At 37.5% G+C, this 22,993-nt stretch overlaps 1 protein-coding gene across 1 annotated transcript in view; it reads right to left on the minus strand.

Annotated features, from left to right (window-relative positions):
* Window positions 1-2,005: 2,005 nt before the first annotated feature.
* The window catches only part of MED23 (mediator complex subunit 23), a 34,381-nt gene continuing 13,393 nt past the window's right edge, over window positions 2,006-22,993 (minus strand). Inside the window, exons 10-28 of the mRNA XM_008940556.1 lie at window positions 21,146-21,346; window positions 19,528-19,671; window positions 18,362-18,507; window positions 17,580-17,825; window positions 17,258-17,400; window positions 16,514-16,688; window positions 14,687-14,850; window positions 13,383-13,507; window positions 12,701-12,906; window positions 11,612-11,792; window positions 10,566-10,736; window positions 9,444-9,660; window positions 8,391-8,627; window positions 6,864-7,029; window positions 5,854-5,926; window positions 4,613-4,827; window positions 3,662-3,782; window positions 3,044-3,175; window positions 2,006-2,309 (exon numbers count right to left, since the gene is read on the minus strand). Of these exons, the coding sequence (XP_008938804.1) occupies window positions 2,136-2,309; window positions 3,044-3,175; window positions 3,662-3,782; window positions 4,613-4,827; window positions 5,854-5,926; window positions 6,864-7,029; window positions 8,391-8,627; window positions 9,444-9,660; window positions 10,566-10,736; window positions 11,612-11,792; window positions 12,701-12,906; window positions 13,383-13,507; window positions 14,687-14,850; window positions 16,514-16,688; window positions 17,258-17,400; window positions 17,580-17,825; window positions 18,362-18,507; window positions 19,528-19,671; window positions 21,146-21,346 (3,237 nt within the window). The 3' untranslated portion in view covers window positions 2,006-2,135. The remainder of the gene's footprint in view (window positions 2,310-3,043; window positions 3,176-3,661; window positions 3,783-4,612; window positions 4,828-5,853; window positions 5,927-6,863; window positions 7,030-8,390; window positions 8,628-9,443; window positions 9,661-10,565; window positions 10,737-11,611; window positions 11,793-12,700; window positions 12,907-13,382; window positions 13,508-14,686; window positions 14,851-16,513; window positions 16,689-17,257; window positions 17,401-17,579; window positions 17,826-18,361; window positions 18,508-19,527; window positions 19,672-21,145; window positions 21,347-22,993) is intronic.

Here is a 22,993-nt window from a genome sequence, read left to right on the forward strand (position 1 = left end):
ACCACAGTCAGCTCCATAACCATACTGTGTGAGGTGAAGACAAAGCTGAGTGATGGAGCCATTCCTGTACACCACTGATGCCTGCTGTAGCACTAGTCACCAAAGAATTTAATTTTCCAGACTTACAAGCAAAAGGAAAAAAATAAACTAAAATTATAAACATCTAAAGCTGTGAAGAATTCCAATCGCTCTCATGATTTGCCTCTGAAGACAGTCATCCAACTTCCTTGATCCCACCTCTGAAATCCCAGTGACTGAAAACAGGTGCTAGTTTAAATGTGCAAAGGGACACTCTGGGTCCCCCATAACGTACTAAAATTATTTCGGTATGAAATAAGACAATTCAGAAAGATGCCTGTGGTGTTAGCATTAGCTCAGTTAGCACATGCACACAGAACAGCCATGAAACGTACTGTTTCTGCAGGCTTTTCACTTCGTGTGCTCCAAAAACTGTTCAGGAAGAGAAGAAGTCTTAACACAATTTTACCACTGACAGAAGTTTGCAAACCCATGACCAGAATTCTGCTTCTCAGCTCTGCCCCAGAAAGCCTATGGGAAGGCCTGTACAGAACAGTCCACTGGATTTTTGGTGATTAGGTATGTTTATCTTGTTATTAAAACTGAGCCCAATGGTATTAGAGCCACTTGATTCTGGAATGGAATACCAGACCTTTTAAAACAAACATACAGTATATAATAGGCAAACGTTTTTCTATCAGACTACAGATTCCTTGTAGAGTGCACACAGTTCTCTGTTACTCAAATTATGCTTGGCAGAATTTAAGATACACATACAATACAAATGACAGCAGTTCCAGCAATCCAGCCTTGCTGTTCTTCAAAAACACAACAAACCAACCAACCAACAAACCCCAACCTTCCACCCACTGAATCAACAACCTCTTTTCATAACTGTTAAATTTTTAGAGAGCTATAAATCAGACCTGACCTTACTTATCTGGACTCTACTTGTAACAGATTAAAACTGATGTTACTGTAAAGTTGACAGAAAACTCAGGACATGGAAGTATACTTGCCATGGTCAACCCTTATTTTTAAGATGATGGGTATGGAAAATAAAAAAGCTTAACAATACTAATACAGTCTTAAAGTCTTTTTTTTTTAATTTAAAAAGTTTATCAAACAAGATGTGTATTTACAAAACATTGAGCCTTTCAGTTCTGTTATCAGTACACATAAAACTTAAAGCAGACTATTACAAAAATCTAAAATGCTACAAGCTATCAATAAAATTCATGTAATTACCTTAATAAAAATGACACCACTTCCCAAATGGGAAAGATAAAACGTGAACGAGCACAGCTTGAACTAAATATGCAGGCTTCTAATAGACTCACTACAGACAGCCTCTGGGTAGTAATCTAACAGTCTAGTAATTGATGCCAGATCAAACACATTGCTCATCTGTTGAATGTAAACTGTACATACAAAATTTACAAATATTTTCAAAGGCTTGCTCTTGGTCTTCGGAAAGATGTTGTAATTAACTCAATACAGTTGATGTAATCTATCTGTCCAGGAGTGTTTCTATACAAGGGCTTAACTTGTCTGCCAAAAGACAAATAGAATTTTAAATTCTTCTATTGGAAAAAAAAAAATTAAAAAACAAAAACAAACAAACAAACAAAAACAACAAACAACCAAACAAAACCAACCAGCCAACCAACCAAACAAAACCCCCAACAAACAAAAAACCTTCAACTTTTTAATAATGTGGAATCCAAATTTAAGAAAGCAATTTTCTACAGGGCTACATACATTGACCGTCCTTCCATATCACAGACAGGAAGGAAAACCAGATGACTCAAGCCAGGATAGGGAGCAGGATATTGTAAACTCTCCAGAAATCCATGTATTTGCTTGCAGAGAATATTTACTCAGTGCTTTCAGTGAAAGGCAACACATAGGTCTTCTAGTGTCTGATTCAAGCAGATAAGAAGACTGACACGCAGAGCGAGACAGTTTCACTAGGCATAAGAAACTGAAGCAGAAATCTGTAGGTGCTTCTCTTTCCTTTTACATGGCGCGCCAGGTTTCAGATCAGATGAAGTTCCACCTTGATCAGTGAGTGACAGGAGGAAGCCTTCAGGCCAAGGCCAGGTGAGCACCTCCCCTCACTGTGTTACAGGCAAAGCAACGTTAACAGGCACTTGGCTCGGCTGAGGCGCTGGTGAGCCGTTACTGAGCGGCTGCTGCGCAACAGCGGCTGGCTCCATTTTGCTGATGTGTGTTATGAACCGTAACCGAAGCTTCAACGCTGGTCTTAAATTACAAATGATCTTCTCAACCTGTTTAGAATAAAAATGAAATAGAAAAACACAAAACAAAACAAAACAAACAAATCAGAAATGAATTTGTTAAAAAAAGGAGTATTTTGACATATGTCACCACTGTATACAAACATTGTATTAGCCCAAGGAAAAAGATACAGTAAATAATGGTATTTATGTTCACATTTTATTTACCACATTAACTTCAGGACCTCATCTAATATCTAACCTTATGAAAACCTTCCCCTAGCATAACAGTTGCACACCAAAGCTTTGCAAAACAATTTACATACTTGACACTTTTTAAAAGTGCATAAAGTTATAAACTAAATTGGGTGAACTGTTTTTTGACTAAACAGGGATGCCTACTTTTTTTGTCACATTTAAAGTTGTATTAATGAATCAGAAATTAGGTAAAAACTTAAAAGAGATAGATTAAAATAAGGAAAAGTTATGAAACATCCACCAGCTTTATTTTTCATGATTGTTTTAGTAACAGTACTTAAAGCACCCCCAAGCTTTATCTTAAATTTCAGACTACAGAAACTAATAATGAAATCTGAGATACCTAGACAAATGCATCTAAAGTTTTCAAATGTGTAGGAGTGTACCAACTTCCTAATTTGCATGTAGAGACTAGTCAACTGTCAAGCATTTTGTTGTACTGTTACCTATGAAAATAATTAATAAAAAGATATATTGCTATAAGCGAGGAAAAATAATTGAAGTATCAATCTCAGCTGTTCACTTACTTGTTCTTTCACACTGTCACCTGTAAACATATACTTCATATGATACAAGAAGTCACATATAGGATCCATGTAGTTGAGGTGTGTGCTGTACCGATCTGCATTCAGGAGCATTTCATAAAATGCTACTCCAATCTGTTCCCACAGACACAAAAAGCACCCCGAGTGAGATCAGATTTTAAAATGCTTTAGAGTAGAAACACAGTTAAGCGGTGTAATAAATATATGTACTACTTTTTAAGTATCTGTGATTCCTAACTATTTGTTTTCTTGCAAGGACAAGTAGGCAGCTCTAACTCATCCCATTACACTTAACTAAATGATTCCTTCTTCCCCAGTTAACTTCAAGTGAGCACAGTAATGGTACTTTGGTACATGCTAAATAATTAGTGCTACATAATTACATGTGTTTATGGTTTCAGCAAGTGCCTACAAAATTTGCAAAAGCAGACTTCTAGTAAAAAACTAGGAGAAGTTTAGCACAAGACTTGAGTCTTCTATAGAGAAGGTATTACAGTTCACTGCATTCAGCTTGTATCTTGACTCCAGAAAGGTCTTCAATAAATGCATACAGTGCATTACATATGTAATGTATAAAGTAGAACAAGATCTTCTCTTTACCTCTATCATGCATCGTGTCCTCTCCTGCTGGAACCGTTGCAGAAAAGGACCAACAAGGTGGTAAACGTAGAGTAACTGGAACTCTGTTTTCACTATGGGTATCAACACTTCGGTGAGGAACCTGCAGTATTGCAAGACAATGATTCAATTGGTTTGTTTTTTGTCTGTTTGGTTTTTTCTTCTTTCCCTTAGCTCAGAATCTAGCCAAAGCATCACATTCTCTCTCACAGACTTGGGCTTTCATTTTAGGAAATACAGCATAGTTCTGTAAATATGAGCTATTTCAGTGAACCTCTACAACACTTCCAGGCATTATTACTGGACTACAACAGGCAATAATTCTCAGCTCAGCAGAATGCTACACACACTCAGAAAGCTGTCCTCTGATGTTTAAAATTAGCCTTAAATCAAGGTTCAGGACTGAGAGCAATACATCATACTGCCTTAATTTTTGTCCAATATTGATTTTAAGACTTAGTAAGTGAGGTCTGTCCTCTCCTTAACACGACACTGTGGAAAGCCTAATCAACTTTTTTTTCTTTAATGATTAAGTGGGTCACTACCACATCTTTCAGTCAGCAAAGCATCTCAACTTGCAGCTAGAGGGTACTTGCTAGAATTGAGGATATGTTTACTGATTACAGTTGATGCTTTAAGAATATGCTAGAGTCATTGATTTAAGAAAAAATTTAAATTAACAAAAGCTCATCAAGATTAAAAAGGCTCATTAAAAGGCAGTCACACTCTAGACAAAGGCCCCAAAGCTCACAAATAGCAAGTGTTATGTCAGTAGAAGAGGGAGCTGGAAAAAAAAACTGTGACATATCTAGTAAGTTTTGGAGCTCCCCCGTTCACATTGTCTGGTATAAGAGCTACAGGCACAGCTTTGTTATCTGTAATAGGCATGGAATTTAAAAGACAAATGAAATCACCAAACATCATTACACCTACTTAGGAATGAGCGAAAGCTGTCCAATGCTAGAATGATGCCAGACAGCATGTGCCAAAGCCAACGTGTAGCTACAGCTCATCTCAGAGTAAGACTGGTGACATGCTGTGAAGTCAAACAGCTGGAAGGGGTAACCGACCCACTCCGTCTCTGACGTCAAGCTGGGACTGTTGATAACGCTCACGATGCGATCATGGAGAACAATCCAGTATGGCTCCTGGAAAAAAGAAGTCAAAACTGCTTCTGAAAAGAACACCATCTCAGATAATGCTTCTCAATTCTTTCTACTATTATTGCATTTCTAAATAACCCTGTCTGACAAACAAAAATTAAGAACAATACAGAAAGCTTACATGTTAGTGGATGTGGTACACTTGAGGGTGTGGCATTAGGGAATTTATTTAGTTAGCTAACTAAGGTCTCCAAACAAAGCAGAGCAGAGGCAAAATGTCTTAATGGAAGGAGACTGAGAATTTTCTGAGTACAGGCACAGATCAAAAATCCAAAAAGGAAACAGGAAACCAAAAAAAGGAAGGTACAAAAGTCAAAGAATATAGATGAAGATACAAGGATAGGGAACAGGAAGAATAATACATAAAGATAACAAGGATTAAATCCATGTTGGCCTTCTTCCAAGAAAAGGACCCATTTTGCTGGGGAAGAGAAGTTGCAAGGAAATAGAACTGTTGCACATATAAACAACTGGCAAGCAAGATCAAAACTGTTCAAGCAGTCCTGGTCAGGTACCAAGAGTCATAATATTCAGAAGATCAAAGTTTCTACTGATACACAGACTCTAATACTGCATGTATTTACTTCTGCAGTGATACGAACATCTTATTTACATAGTTTAAGATATTACAGGATGTGCTAGTGCAAGCATTAATAGATGGTTTAGCTCTGCATCAGAACCCTTGTAGACCTTCTTATGTCATAGTTCCCGTTCTGAATTAATAATATACATGTGGCATTTAACTATGGTTTTAAATAGGAGTGATTTAGTTCTTTTCATCCTAGCCTCAAAATAATAGAAAAAGAGAAAACCTGGTCTATTTTTTCCATGCTGGAAGAGCAGATGTTTCTCAAACATTCCAGCAGCCTTCTGAATAGCTATCTGTGGCATCTACAGATGGTGGCTATCACACTGCAAACTGCAGAAGTTTCTACAACATACTCCAGAAAGATGATAAAACTTACACGGAAGAAGAGATTTTTTATATTAAAATACAGCAGCTTGACTCACGGGTAAGGCTGTGATAATTAGTCCAATCGCATTCATCCAAGCTGTGATATTCTCTCTTGGCACTAGGGGCTGACTAGAGACAGAGAAGAAGAAAACTGAAGCTCTGAAATTCATAATGGCAATTTGTGCTTCTGGTGCACCTAAAAATGAGGTATACTTGTGCAAAGAATGTTTATGAAGTTGAGAGAGTTACACACACACAGGTATTTAGGAGATCCAACAGACAGTCTAAATGCCATTGTGACGTTGCTTGCGAAGCTTTGCTCAGGCATGACCTTGCGTTGGTAGCTTTGAAGGCTGTTATCACACTGTTATTCAAACCAAATAGGTTTTATTGACTTCTCCAAGGGCCCCAAACAGAGGTAAGAATAATATATTAGCAAGCTGAATGAGGCTGAAAACCAATCATTTCAGTGTGTCGTTGCTCAAAGATGACATCTGAATCACTGCTAGGTCCCGAATCAATCCTAGGCCCTTTCAGCCACAGTGGCTGAGCAAGAAACAGATCTATGTGTCAGATTTCATGCATCATGACAAAAAGCTGTCCTTGGCACAGGTGCTCTGCTGGTTTTACATTAGCATCAGCAGGATTCAGAGTCCAGCCAAGGCTTCCTGCCACTTTCTCTGTGTTCAAAGATGCTGTGTTATTAACTTATGAAATGCCCTCCTCCCAGCACAGCTGAAAGTAGAACAGACTTTTACCAGCCTCTGTGCCGCTGAATTCACAGGACTTTGCCCATGCAAGGTCTTCCTTTTGTGTTTTAAGGAGATCACACTGAATCAACTGCTCCTGAAGTACACACAATCCACCACAGCACAAAAATCCAGCACGTGATTTTTCTGCTTGATCTCTCTAGCCTTGTTTGTCCTCCCATTTTATATATAAACAAAGCATATATACTTAATTAAAAATGTATAAAACCCTAAGAAAATGAGTACCACAGACTACCTTAGCAACCTCTAATTGTGTACTACACACAGCAGAAAACAGTTTCAGGGAGCCAACATACCTCTTCAGCACAACATTCAGTAGTGCATTGCCCACATCCTTCCCTGGAACAGCCAGAGCCATGAGCTCAACACAGGTAACATGGAGAGCATGGGCTGCTGGGTTAGGAAACTCGTTGAATCTCCAGTCACAATTTGGAAAAGGACCAGGTGATTTGCCTGCCATAGGTGACAAGGGTTAAGGAAAAAAGCTGCCCCAAAAGGGACTAGTGTAAGCAGCACACTACTTAAAATATATATATATATATATACTGCAGATACTAAGTTGAATTGAAAGGAAAGATAAGTTACTGAGAACAAATAAAGCAATTACATTTCATAAAGAACAGGACATATGGACTCAATTACTGAAGGACTGTGTGAATACATAGCTATAAATACACTACACACACAAGGCCATGCAAAGGATTAATTACCCCGACTAAGAGGTGGAACAAAACAACACCAACCATTCACCATCTGCTTACAAGACAAGAAGTTTAAAATAACAAGAATTTTCTACTCTGCATAATCTGAAACCATTAATTTGCTTCAGTATAAGATCTTCTACCAGACTTCTAGGGTGACAGCTTATGCAAAATGAGCACCTGCTTAGTCTCTGAAAATATTCTACTTTCCCAACCGAGACTAAATCACAGTTACACATAGAAAAGATCTCCAAGCACACTGTTAACATTTGCATAAAAGCAGGGTTTTATATCATTTCAGCCTTCTTTAGAGAGATCTAACAAACTTCTTTCAAGTTAGACATAAAAGAAATGCCAGTTCTGGAAGCAGAGAGAAGGAAGACACAGAACATTCAGAAAACTCATCAACTCTTTTAGAGTTGACCCAAAAAGAAGATGACGTCCAGAGGGATTCCACTAGTGCTGTTCTCTAGAACATAGCTGCATGGGTTCACCAGCTGTTTCCACAGAAATTTAAATCAGATGGAGTCATAATTGTAAAAACTAACAAAAGGCAGAAATTGAAAAAATATGTTTGTGTTAAAAACGTAACTTCTAGTTTTCCCTCCTAAAAACCAGATCCTCTGCAGCTCCTAACAGCACATATACTGATCTTCAACTAGATACAGCCAGTTATATATTATCTTAACCCTGGCACTGTTTACAATATTTTATTCTTAGTAATATTAATAATGGCATCACAAAAAAAATGTAATATCATTTTCTACATTTTTTTCTAAATACTCATGCTTTGCATCAAGCTGATTTTATGTGGCAATTAGAATTCAATCTGGAAGGCATAAACATCAGCGACACATTAAACAGTGTTCTGATTCATACATCTGTACTGTACTTTGTTTTCACCCTATCCTTCAAGATGTTCTTACTAGGGCAGCTCCGTCCCTGTGTAATAAAATAAGTACACTGAAGTAAACTAATACAAGCTCAGACTGATCTATACAGCTAAACAAAGACTCCAAGCTTTATGTCGTATCTGAAGGGATGGAAATGGAACTTTATATTTTGATGAAACAAAGCTATAAGACATCAGCACAGCTTACTTAATGTAAATTACAAGGATATTGTCTACTAGTCTTCCGAGCAGCTTGCAGTAGTAAGGGTCATCAGGGATCCAGGGATTGTCCTCTCGGGCATTCATGGCACATTTGAGGTAGGTGTCACTGAGACACCAGCCCAGTGGGCGGTTGTCTTTGAGAGAGCCAATTATGGCATGAACAAGTTTTCTCTTCAGGTTTGTGCGCTCCCTGAGATGCAGCTCGTAGTAGTGGAGAGTGTTGTACAGGTAAGTCACAGGACGGTCTGCCAAGAAGAAAAGGAAAACAACAAAACCCAGAAATAACTTCTGGCACCATTATGTTTGTGGTGGCAAACATAAAATAAAGATCAAGAGCTCCACAAGTCTAAGTTGTATGTACTGAGAAACAGCACATATGGAACTGAATCACATTTTTACCTCACTACATGCTGCAACACTGATTTTCCTTTGTCTTGTACATATATTCTAATGTGTGTGCACAAGGGACGAAGTTGAGCAAAAAAAGTCAGCATTATTAACGGTTCATATCTTGATGATAATACTAATTGGAAGCAAACCATCTAAATAATCTCTTTGTACATAAGGTATTAATTAGGGAGAATCCATGTACAACATCACAGTAAAGAAAGAACGTTGTGAGATGCCTGAGCCTAACACAGCAATGACATTTCTATAAAAGCTTACTATAAAAGTGCAATTATAGTAGTGTGGGGGAAAAAAAAAAATCAGGCTAAACAACTTGAATCTTCAACAAGGTGAGAGAGAAGAACTGCTTTTCAGCTGCTGCAGTCTTGGTAACAGAAAGTTTGGCAGGACACAGGTCCAAGAATTTAATACTAGAAGGGAGGGCAAGGGAAAGGTGTCAGGGAAGCATGAATTACCCAAGAGCTACTTGAATAAAAACAATTTCACTGTCAGTAGGCAGAAATTCACTAAATAGGGATTGTATTTCTCTGTGGAAATGTACACAGGGTTTACAGAATTGGAAAGGATTAAACACAGCTGTTCTAGTAGATGAAAACTAAGAACAAAAGACACGAAGGAGAACAGAATGACATCTGTGTTCACAGGTAACTCACCATGGAATTTGTATAAACCTCCCAGATGATCCAATAAAGTTTCTAGTGATTTGGACACTGGAAGCAATTCCAGAAATCTATGGATTACAATGTCAAACACTGGCAGAAAGCGCAGGCACACATTTCCAAAATAAATTGGTAGGTATTGGGGCTGGATCTGAACTGGGGGATTGACTTGCTCTGCCAGGCCTTCAAAATACAGCTTTTCAGGGTATTTCTGGAGAGAAAGAAATCCAACAACACTGAATCAGAACAATAGAAATAATATGCCTGTAATAGCTCACTGGGAAAGAACTGGAATGTACTCAAGTTACCAGAGTACAGCTGAAGGCTGAACCTCCCTGTTTTACCTGTAGCAGAAATTTCTTTATGCCAGATTAGTAACTGTGCAGCTAATGCTACAGCACTTCCCAGGCTAACATAATTTGCTTCCCTGCCACCCTTACACTTTTAGGCAGTGTGCAGACACTGTACAGCTAATGCAGAGTCCTAGTACAAACCAAATAGCTTCTGGATCAGAACTAAATTGTATGTGTTCAGTTACATGAGTTTGCTAGTATCTGTTTCATACCAGTGTTGCTTTACCTTTTGACAGAACGCTCCATTGGCACATCCTTCTCTAGCCAGCAGAAGCTACCATGTTTACAGTAGCATTAAAATCTCAGCAATCGTCTTCCCTAACATATCAGGATATCATGTTCTTGCCACAAAGGAGATGGAAAAAGCTTTAATAATTAGGAGAAAATTTAGGTTTAGCTACTGTTACTAGTCATAAAACTCCAGCAGGAAATAACTTCTCCCTGATGCACAAAAGCTTTCTTCTAAATGAATCTCATTAAACCCAAGATTTCAAAATTATTGTATTTAGATGAGCAAGAATGAATCTCCAACCAACTCTTCATCTGCTTCTGTCTTTTAATATCACTGCATTATAATTTTAACATTATTACATAAGCGTAGTGGTTCTATTTTTTTTTTAATACTAGCCCAAATAAATTCCTACTTTGTAAGCAACTCCAAAAATTGACAGAGCTGTCCTGTTATTTACAGGACAACAGACTCGCTGGCTGATCTCAACTCTACATAAATTATTACAATAAAAAATTTTATTAGCTTTGATACCTTGTGGTAACTCATATGCTTCGTATGCCAGTCATTCTGCAGCCAGTGCTCCGGAGAATTCTCCTTCACAAAATCACTCACTCTGTTTCTGAAATCATTAGGCTTCAGTAAGAGCAACTGAATTATGAAGTAACAGACTTGAGCTTCATTTCCTTCGTGACTACGCATAGCCTTAAAACAAAAAGGATCAGAAAACATGGAATTACAGTTGATGCTGTTGTCTGCTTTATAACCTGTAAACACAGAGTCTCTCAACTGCATTTTACAAGTGAAGACACAGAACAGAGCCAGGTTCAATCATTTCCTGTAAAATCATCACATTTTTAATTCCACAGGCTGAAAGTCTTAAAAACTCCAAAGTGACAGCACATCCTCCAAAAATTCTAGCTCTCTTTCTGCTGTTAGTTCTCTTCTTGAAAATAATCCATTAATGATAACGAAGTTAAGACTGCTTCAAACTTCTGGCCACCCTGACCTGTTTGGACTTCAGTACCAGCTTTATGTTAAGATGAGATTTTACAACATAAGTAAAGGATAATTACTGAAGGAAAATTTAATTCTTTCTACGTATAAGTTCTGCTTTATTTTGTAGGATAACCTGGAAAGACAGAGAATGCAATTTCTCTCCTTTTCTAATGACACAGGATGAATGCTAAGCAAATACAGAGTACCATAACAGGTACAGGATTTTTCCGTTTGCTTCTGAACTACATCATGCCAAACCTCTTCTACCCTGTCACGATGCAGAAATAATTAAAGAGCTCTGAAATCAAGAGACCCAAAGCACTGATGGAATTTAGTAATACCAATTCAACGGTTGCCATGAAATAACCAATAGAAGCTTCCCCTGAACATTCAGAGAACTGTAAGACTTCAAGTTTTACGTTGCTTACAGAAGAAATCTATTATTTTACTTGATTACTGGGCTAGCAAATAGTCACTATTTAAAACCAATGCATTTTTAAAAAGATTACTCCTACAAAAGTGACTCAGAAAGCAGACTCTGCATGAAGAACTGAGACGCTATCTTCTAAGACAATACTTACCAAACACAGTATCAACCTATCCAGAGTTACAATGTTGTATTTCCACACCATGTCATTGAGAATCTCAATACATTTATTGAGCTGCTGGCCTCCCGCAGAGGTAGAAAATTCATACACCAAGAAATCTGCAAATGTCCTGACGTGTGCCACCAGAGCTCTGGCCCCAATTCTTTCTAACACTCTAGCAGGGAAGAAGGAAAAAAACCAAACAGTTTGTTACTGTTCTTAATATATTTTAAACTGGTCTATTTTATAAGGTTAGTTGGTTTTAATATAATTGTGTTAAAAAAAAAAGCCCAAGCCCCTCCCTTTATTAAATAAACTGGAAAAAAAAAAAAAGACCAATCCAAAGAAGACTTATGGAATTCCAAACCCTGGATACTGATCAGAAGAAATGCTGTAAGTTTACCAATTCTTTTGCATATTATTCTTCCCAGAACCCATGCTTTAGTTACTCATTTTTAGCTTTTAATTTCTTAGGACAATATTCTGCAACTCAGCTTTAGTTTTACTGCACTATGCATGTTAATATAAACATAGCATTAGAATATTGGTATTTCCTCACTGCACAGAGGAGTAACACGAGCTATCAGGAATATTCATTGTTTCAACAGACCTAACAAGGACTGCAAAGAATATATTTTTCACTGCTTGAGCTTCTGAGAACAAGTGAAAAAACTGTAGGACCACTACTTCTGTAAATATTTTCATCTTAATTCAACATGTGCTTTTTAAAAAACATATCTGGCTTTTATTCATGTACACAGGCTAAGTAAATAAATGCTTTATATTTTCTGTTTACTGTTTCAGATTGCCTGAAACACTCCCAACCACTACAAGTAAACTGCTTAATTCAAACACATCCTTGTCTCTTACCAGGAAGAACGTGCGTGGCACACCACAGTGTGGTATAACCGGTTTTAAACACCGCACAGTTACTATGATACACTTGGTGACACCTAGCTCAACAAATTTTTACCATGCTCTGAATTAATAAAGAAAGTACAAATCAAGCACATGGCTCAATATGTCCTCAGAACTGAGAATGCTGCTGTGACAACTTTGAAACAGCACATCTGTTAAGCTCACCTGTAGCCAATTTGATTAATGTGATCAGTCTCTAACAACATCTTCCACAGGAGACAGAGGAAAAGCGGTGGAGAACGTTGTATAGAGAAGTGTGTGATTATTTCAGTCTCGTTGGTCATAGACTTCCACTTCCGGTATTCTTCTTCCACGTTCTTCTTCAGGTTAAACCGGCTCTCCTGAGGCACGTTGTTCTGCTTGAAGAATACCTGAAGTAAAGGAGGCTTTGCTGTGACTGGGAGCCTAGAATAAAACATCTGAACCTGCAAACGGTTGCCTGACTTAGCACCTTATGAGTTCCTACTTCCTTGTACAAGATAAACCTTCTAGGAGGGGTTGTTGCTTCACCGTGACACCACAGGGACTGGTTTGTCACTAACAAAGGTACATGACAAACTGTCACAAGAAAAAAGGCTTCTCCAAACCCATTAGTTTTTAAAATATCTGGTGTACTTTTCACCAAAACCACCAGTTGGCCAAACTTGGCCTTAGAGTACTCCAGAAGAAACCAATACATTTCTGAAGAAATAGTAATGTTACAATCATGCTGTACCCTTTAGTGACTCAAGATTAATGTAATCTGGACAACAGAAGGATCTCACTGAGTAGAAAAAGGCAAAGGACCTTGTTAAGAGAGTAAATTCTCTGTATTTCCCATTATAAATCATCAGTTTGAAACTGTTACCTGCAGAGGAGCTGGAAAACAGCTTAGTGTATGTGATGCCCAGTTATGTGGAGTAAAGCTCATGATGGTCTGCAATATATCCTTGCACCAAGTTCCTTGAATTGAATCAGAGCCTGTGAAAAAATCTAGAAAATGGATCGATGACATTAGAATTTCATGTAAAAAACATTTCTATATTGGCATTCCTTTTCTATGACCATTTTTGCTAGTTCAACAGAGTTTCCTTTTTTCCCCAAACCTTTTCTTTGAATTTTTTTTACTCTGTATATGCTGGATATTTTTTTTAATGTATTACTATATACATATATAAAATATATTATATTTCTTATATTACACTGGTTATTAAAAATAGTTATTAACAATAACAAAATTATTTTTATATTTGAGCTACAAATAAAGCAATCATGACTTTAAGATTTTCTATCTAATTTCCTATAATGACAGTAAGGCAAGCACTTGCTGATTAACTGATTAGACTTAAAAAAAAATTCTGAGGAAGATAATTATGATGAAATTACCAGGTTCCATTTTATATTGCTTTAAAAAGGCTGCTCAGCAGTATCTTTCCCAATTAAGCTGTAAAAATCAAATTCAGGCCTCATCCTCCCAATACCAGTGTTGATTTAACATTAAAGGCTGAGTAAAGGTTAAAAAATAAAAGACTTAACACAACGAAGCCCTGTCCCTTTCATATCACCTCCACCAGTTTTTGTGAAATCAGTTGTACTAACTTCCCAGTGACTCTCCAGACTAGAACCATATAAAAGGAGATAAGGAAAACATTCCCCCTTGAAGCTAACAAAAACCTGATCCATGTCACTGCACACAGTTAAAACACTGACACACACAAAAGCTTTCCCCTTTCCCTTCCCCAAGAAAGCAATGACAAAGCAAAATTTTTTTCTTAAAGGCAAGCTGTAGAGTGGCTGGCTTCCACTTGAGCCACATACTTGCTGTGAACATATGATTTTTTTAATGGCATGTACATTAATCAATCCCAACATTTGAATTTAAAATGATGAAACAGAAAATAAGAGAGTAAAAAAACTCCCAAGCTAATCACACTGTATCTCTGTATCAAAATAAACTTTTAAACAATGTCTGATTTCACTATTGCTTTACTAATAGCTTTCTGCCTAAAAACAAGGAGTTGGAAATTAAATATATGCTTTTTCCAAAACCAGAAGTGTACATGATATATCCTATGACTGGTTTACTTCCAGGCTACTCTATTAAATGCTATTTTAGGGAAATGGCTTGACTACAGCTTTCACTTAGATGCTATTTCACAGCACTGCTATTACCTGTCACATGTGTTGCCCTTGCAAGAGTTAAGATCAAGGCTCTGTTGAGTTCTTCTGATTCTGCTGAAAGAACTGTTTTGGGATCGCTGAGAAATCGTGTAAACTGTGGTTGGACTTCAGAGCTGCCCAAAGCTGTGATCAGCCTTAGAGCAGTGCTCTCAACACTGAAAGAGGGAAACAGCCCAGTTAGCAAATAATGCTTATATTGCTGCTTCTAAGACTCCAAAAATACCTACGTTCCCTCCATTTTCTGTTTTAAATAATAATTTTAAAAAAATTGTTTTGAATGTGATGCTCTTAACCTGTAGAAAAAGATTGCTTTTTTCACTGTTTAATAACTTTATCAACCATTTAAGTAATTCTTGTCAAAAAAAATCTCTCAAAAATTGATCTAGGGAAAGTTCGAGCCCCCCCTGAAAAAGTGCCTCAAGTGCTTCCAATTTAGAGCATCTCCCTTTTGTTATATTTTGAATTTCTTTGTCTAAACAAGGATACATAGATTAACAAATATATATTCATAACAGAATAAAAAGTCACAAAAAATGCACGGGAAGTTTCAAAGCTAACTGTCACCATGAAGTAGACAGCACTAAATTGTCCTTATTAAAGAAATGAGGAACTACCACTTTTGATTAAAAAGCACTTTGTTTGCCTGTGCTCTAATTGGAAGCACTTTTCACACCAGGTAGTTTGAAGTAATTTAAAATAATTTTATAACTTTGTGTTTTTGAAATGCCAAAGCCACAGGGTAATTTACTCCAATCTAGTAGCATGCAGTGCTTACCAAAAGTGACTGATTAACATCCATATTTCACAGACCAAGATGCCAAAACAAGGTTTGGGTGAATAAAAAGGGCATGACCTTGAATTTAAGGAGGAATTCATTGTTGCTTGCTCTCTTTATGCTTGATAAGGGATAAGCAGTTCGAGTAATTTGAATTTGGACAAGGAATTTTTGTGTAATTAAGGTTTCTTAATATAAACTGATAAAAATGAGGTTGCTATGTCTTACACACCTCCATGAGAAATATTCTACTCCCAAAGTGAACAGACTCTTTTCCCAACTTTTCTACATCAAACCCCAGATTCTACATACAAACTTAATCACTAAACCATCAACTGTTTTAACAGCAAGTTAAATTCAAAGCTTTTCCCAGAATTATCTGCATATCTACTGTAGAGGTCCTTTAACCAGCTTTTCCATCCTTCCTGTATCCAAAGTAGCCATTATTTTATGCGTGGTTTACTCTGATATAATACATGCACCAATGGAACTCACACATTTTTGTCCACCCAGGTTCACATACAGCCACCATGGCTTTGCACCAACACACACCTTTACAGCTGCAGGACAAATCAGATTATTTCTCTGACAGACTGAAAATTAACTTTGTTAAAGAATTACGTGGAACCAACTTAACTCTGGTCATGAATCAAATATCCTCTCCAGGAGTAAGCAAGCGCAGTCACACTGGCAGAGGAGCCAGTCATCGGGGCTGCAAGTAGCAGGAGCTGCCTTCTGTCTCCACCTCAAGCAGCTCAACAGTTGTCCAACACTTCCCGACACGACGGTTCTGGTGCACATTCCTGTGCTTTGCCCTGTGGCACTGCCCCCACGTCTGTGCAAGAGGCTGCCTCGTGCATCTCTGCAGAGTACTATCAACAGCTAACTATATTTCCGAAATGTGGCCTGCTGAGATGGCCACAAAACAATTTAGCCACAGAACAAAGACCGGGAGGTACTTGTGTCCCATAGTTCTCACACAGCTTTCATCATATGATTAAGAAGGATTCTGAGATGAGGTTAACATGGCAGCTGTCACTCACCACAGATGAAGCTGGTTCTGGTTAGTCTGTGGCACAGCAGCCAAGGAGTGAAGATGGCTGAGCAGCTGAACTCTGTAATGAGGCTGGATGTGATGCATCCGATAGCTGAACATTTCTAGCAGAGTGTGCAAAATTCCCCACGCGTGAGACTTGAACACTGTTGGCAGGAGCTGACCTTACAAAAAAGAGTTTGTAAAGTAAGTTTTCCAAGTGATTACACTTCCAAATACAGCTACAGAGTATGCTCTGGATAGATGGTTATATTTAGCTGCAAGTCCCACATTTGATTTGAGAATTGCACTACCTCCAAAGAATGCCTGTGCAAGCACTGTCTGAAGGTGCTGTAAATGTGTAGAGCTCAATAACATATTGAATGACCATATACAGCAGACATGTAAATTATTTTAATGAGTGCAATTAAATATCATTTGCATGTAACTAGTAAGTTTGCTTATGGTTTTCCATTAAGCATATTTTTGGACAATGCAGTGTAACTAGAAAGGGTCCTGACCATGCAAGTGATGGCATAAAGGGACAGCAGTGCCTCTGAATGTAAATTGCACCTGAAATTTACTGCAGCACTAGAACAACTATTACAATTTCTTCTATATTAAAACAGCATACATGTATTCAACATGCTGCATCATTAGATTTTTCTTTTTACCACAGTCTCTAGCTGCCATTAAAAGAAAATGCTACTGAACAAAAGGAAAAGAAAAAAATAAAAAAGGTTTTCTTTCTTACTGATAAAGCCTTTGATGCCCAAGGACTCTATTTCCATATAAACCAACAGGCGACTGTAGGTTTCCACAAGAGCAGGAGCCAAGGCCACACTAGATTTTGCATGAGCCAGCTTAATTACCCTTGTAGCTATGCTATGAATCAGACTGAGGAAGGAGAGAAAGTATTTTTCAATTAAAAGCAAGGACTTGAAAGTTAAGAAATTCATTAAGTAAATAAACAGATTGATACATGACACATTCAGACACAGGAACACTTTTCCGGTGTTAAGTTACACACAAATTTACAGTTTAAAAAAGTCCCCAGAACTAGCAGCATACGGTACCTCATTTTGGCATGAACCGTGAGTGAGTCCAAGAGGTTCATTGGCAATGGGGTAATAGACCCTGATGCCATGCAATTAGTCCCTGGAAGAGATATCCTCATGTTGCCATTTCCGTAAATAGTCTCTACTAGCACACCCATGGGCAAAGTGAAACACTCTGAATTGGTTGAGTAAGCATTGCACAACAAGGCAATCTTGTAGTCATTCATCTGTAAGCTTTTATTTCTTAAACTCTGTTGCAAAAACCTGTGTGCCAAAGAGATGAAACTTTAAGTAGAAAGAAACAAGCAGAAGAATACATATGAGTTCCGGGATCACAACCACAATAACCCCAGTCAAAGATCCACTGTAAAACAGTAGAAAACCCAAAATATTTATTAATTCCACCACACCAAACAACTACATCTCATGCCACAGTTTCACCGTTTTATGATTTTCTTTTATCAGAGAAACCCATCAGGACAAAAAAAACCACTTTAAAAATCACCCTTCTGAACAAAACTTAACCCACTGTACTGTTTGCCCACACCTTCCAAACCAAAGCATAATAACACAAAGTAGTTAATTCACTTTCAAATTCTACACCAGTAAAAAAAGATTAATAAATCTTAGATGTACTGCATTACTTCTCTCAGCTGTATGGCAACAGCATATTTTGACTTTGAGCTCGCTCCCAGTGCTGCTTCATTCCTTTGATAATCATATAATACGTTCTGATTACAGACTTGGAGCTTTCTGTTCCATTATTTCTATCAAAACACAACAAAACCCCCAAAACTCACTCATGGTGAAGATTAAGAGAATGAGGAATGGGAATCTGTAACTTGGAGTTGTCACTGTGGGCCTTCCGATTGAGATGAATCCAAATACAGGTCATTGCAAAAGCATGAGTTGACTGGGGTTTGTTAATGTCAGGTACTGGAATACACTGAAGACAGAACACATGAATGTGACATATTGCACACAGTCAGGTACAGAAAACCAACTTAGGATAGCCAGCATTCACAAGGTCAAGTTTTTCTTTTTCTGACTTGAAGCGCAGTAAGAAACAGTTTTAAAGACCAGATTCTGCCCTCATCTGTGTAAGCAATTTTACATAAAGAGCTCTGGAAGAGATAGTAATTAACCTGTAAAAAAAACCCCAAAATATCAAACTATCTAAGACTTCAGGAAATGGAAGTTCATGCTTAGAGTATATACACTGAAGCCATATGTAGTTACAAAGCACACACTTTTACTCTCAGCCTTGCACTTGAAACATTACTCAAGAATCAGTTATGGTAAGTGCTTCCATAGTAGATACTCACTGGCCTATCAGTCTTTTCTGAAAAATCAAATTTGTCTAGCATCTCCATTATACTTAGTGTAATACAATTCCTATGAAAAGGAACAGATATACCCCAAAATTCATGCTGACAATGCTCCCATGATAGTTTAAGAATGACCCCTAACTCCACCCTCCCCAGGAACCTTCATTCTAGAAGAATATACAAACCATGACTAGGATTTTATTTGCTAACACAGAATGAATTTTCAAGTAACTATTAATAGAAAAGAAATTTAAGGTGTCCTGTTCAGTTCTTTGCATTCAAAACTATCTCTCAGTGTCTTATTCTGCTACAGCCCAGATGTAACAATAAAACATTATTCCTTAACAGTATCCTCAGTGCTTTAACAAACTCATCAAAACCTTATTAAAACCAAAGTCAAGGAAGAGAGGAGTCAACAGAAGCCTTTTTTTTTTCACCCTTAACACCTAGCACAAACATGGTTACTGGAAAAACATAGTGAAGGAAATCCTGAAAACTTTAATTTAATTATTAAACATCTCTCTTCAACTATGCAGCACACTACTGTAATAGTGACTCAAGAATAACAGTAATATTGACATAAGAAGGTCTCAAGTTTAATTAAAAATAAAGATTTCCATTTCACAGTGAAGACTTACTTCTTTCTCAGGGTACAGGAGGTCAAAAAGCTTCATAACTGGGAGGAAGTCAGCCAGGGCGTTCTTCTGGATGCTGCCAGAGATGAACTGCAGTAGCACCCACATCAGATGGTCTCTTCCTTTAATGAGACCACGGCCTGCCAACTGTCAAAACTCTCAGTAACAGACAAATACTGCATGCAGAAGAAAAACCATTGCAAAGATTCCTTTAAAAGTAGAAGGGAAGACTAAAATAGTTCCAGCAGACATCACTTGGGACTTTATACCAGGACTTAGGCAGAAATGTATGTTGTTGTGCTTTCAGAAAGATGGCAAACAGGTGCATTAGTTTTAACACAGAAACAGGACTAGGAGGGCCTTGCTGGTAAGATTCAAAATATACTTAGCTCTTGAGGATCACTGTCTTGAAAAATTAGCAACTCAAATATTTGACTTAACCTGTCATCTTGTAGACCTGTAGCCAGTACAGTATTGCCATTGCTAGCAGCAGGCCACAGGTTTTATATCAACTCTATCTCCAAAGCAAGTCTCTGAAGCTGAACAACTTGGGCTTGCTTCACCTGGACTTGTCTGGATTTATTTTTTTATTATTTAGTGTCTTTGTAACAGCAATTCTCTAATAAGCAGTACTCTACTCTTAACTTCCACTTATCTAGTTTGCTTTAATTTTAGATTAGGTTTGTGTAGTTGTGTTGTATAGTGCCTATTGCTTCAATGGTTCATTAACAGTAATTAAAGGAATGCAACCCTGATAAAAATAATTTCAGTTATACCAAAGAGAGCAGAGAACTAGAATACATCCCAAGTGAAATATAATATATGTAGTAAATTTTGAGGTAACATGGAACTGTGGACAAAAGAAGATGAAAAATGTGTAGTGCACATTAGACACTGTACCAAAAGACTCATGTGCTCATCCTGTATTGAGAAAGAATATCCCCTTCCTACCATCAGCACCACACCTTCTCTCAGCAAACAGCTTAGGATACTGCTGACTTACTGTAACCTGTCCTCTCCTCTCTTCTGGAGGACTGCAACCACCATCCTTTGAATTCAGAGAGGCACTGAGCACCAGAGAAAAGGACAAATACTAGAAACTGCATCACTTTTAACAGGATTATTATTATGAAGTGATAATAACTTTAGATTGTGATTGCCAATATACTACAATTGGAGAAATGATGTTTGATTGGATTGCTTTGATTAGATTGTTCAGAAAAATGAACTGTAGGTTCTCGCACACATTTACATGGTGTTTCTTTAGCTCACAAACTGAACAGGGCATTCAATCTGAAGCTTAGCTGTAAATTGGATGCAACAGTGCTCAGATCTTCTGAATTAAGCCCGTTTATCTCCTTATTCTAGTTACTAGAATATTTTGAATCCAGATATAATGCAACATCCTGTGAATGAATACACTAGAAACAGATCTAACTCACAGCAACACAGCTTGAGAATTTGACTGACTTCTACAGAGCACAACAACCCCAAAAATGTAATTCTTATACATAAGGTATTTCTTGCAGGAGTGAGTGAGTTTGGTTTTGGTTTTGTTTTTTTTAACTTGTTTAATTTTTCAGATCTCTCTTACCACATGGGAGCGATACAAACAATTTACCTTTTGATGGAGTGACAGGACCATATGAGGAAAACTTGCAAACTGAAAGAGCACAAAGAAAATGAGCTGGCTGGAGAGATGCTGCCACAGAAGCTGACTGGTTCCACCATCATCAAACTTCTCTTCAGTCTCAGACCTTTCCATGGCATACACCACAAGATCCACCAGCTGGTCCTCCAGCACAGGGCAGCGCTGCTTGTGCTGTAAGGCAGAGATCAGATACAGTATTCCAAAAGCTTTGCCATTAACTTCAGAACTTGTACAGTTGCTTGCAGTTATAGTACAGTATTTTGACAGAAGGCTGGGAAGCATGAAATGAAGTCTGAACTTAAGTTTAAGGATAAGCCAGTGTATTAAAGCTGCACTATGTTACAGGTCACAATGATTTTTACATTTTAACATGCTACATAATTCCCTGCTTGGTTCCAGAACACAAGTCATCAATGCACAAATAACACCTGGGGGAACTGTTTGTGTTTTTAAATAAATTTATGCAGGATGTTATTTCTCTGATCTTGCATCCAAGGAAAATAAAGTCCATCATTCTTTTAATACATTGGTGGGGACTCTTTTGTTTGGAGGATGCTGGTTTGTTTTTTTGTTTTCCTTCCTTCTTTTCTCCCTTAGGTCCATTTCAAAAGCAGGGATCACCATAAAGAAAAACATGCATTAATTATATCACCAAAGACAGAGGTAACATGCCAATATACAACATAGGTGTTTAATGACTAATCTTTTTCACCCTCATTCTGGGCTCACCTACAACCAGTAGCAGAATTAACATCAGGTTAATAACCCTATAATCAGGTGCTGTCCTGCTGACACAGCACCACTGGTACAAGCCAAGATCAAAAAGACTTGAAAATGAATCTGATAAAAGTGGTATGTTTTACACACTGAGAATAGAACAGAAATTACATATCGTAGCTCTTTAGACATAGGATTTAGACTGCCACAACCTCCACAGTGAGCTACGTGAACACAGAAATAATTTAAAATACACACCTTCCCTTATGACCTTTAATAATGATCAAGTAAGGTATGCATTATATATATATATATATATATCTCCAGATACATATGATACTACAGATATATGTAAAGCAAGCCTGCTACCAGTGATTTTGAACTTGGATTATAAAGCTTCAATTTAAGACCATCGAGTATGATGTCACATATCAGAAGTTCTCTAATGCAACAACCTTTTATTACCCTGCATTCATACAGTTACTATTACTAAGGACAAGAAACTGTGAGGAATTTATTTCAGACAGTGCTAGCACTTCAGAAATAATCTAACCTCTGTTTGTTTCATTACATTCTCTACTCAGGAAGGGGTGAGGTGATTTGTTTGTTTTTACACCTGATGCCTGTAACATAATGCAGCCTTAAAGAAAACATTATTACTTTAATGATACAAAAGAAAAGGAACTAAGCTGCTCAACCACTACTCATGAAAATGCAGTATCCCTTTCTAGAGGCAAAAGGTGTATGTAAAAAAGTTTTAAAAGATTGCCCAAATACTCATAAAACATTTCAGGGATGCCTTAGATGAGTTCTTTGACTTACTAATCAGGCAACCTAAAAACACCCTTTTAAGTGATAAAGAAAGAAATAACGAAAGGAAAGAGAGATGCTGAAAGGAGATGCTTGCTCTACCTTCGTCGATGGTAGTCTTTTGCCATGAAAAAAAAAGAGATTCTCTTCAATTGAAAATAAAATGCAGGAATGGGGAAAGTTGACAAAATAGAGTGAACAGCATCCCCTGTTGCATGCTCTTCACCAGCTCAAAACTGCAGAAAGCTACAATTCCAGCTGTGCTTTCTTGAAACATGCTTAACACAAACC

This window comes from Merops nubicus, unplaced genomic scaffold, assembly GCF_000691845.1.
Source record: "Merops nubicus isolate BGI_N331 unplaced genomic scaffold, ASM69184v1 scaffold23255, whole genome shotgun sequence".
Taxonomy (NCBI): domain Eukaryota; kingdom Metazoa; phylum Chordata; class Aves; order Coraciiformes; family Meropidae; genus Merops; species Merops nubicus.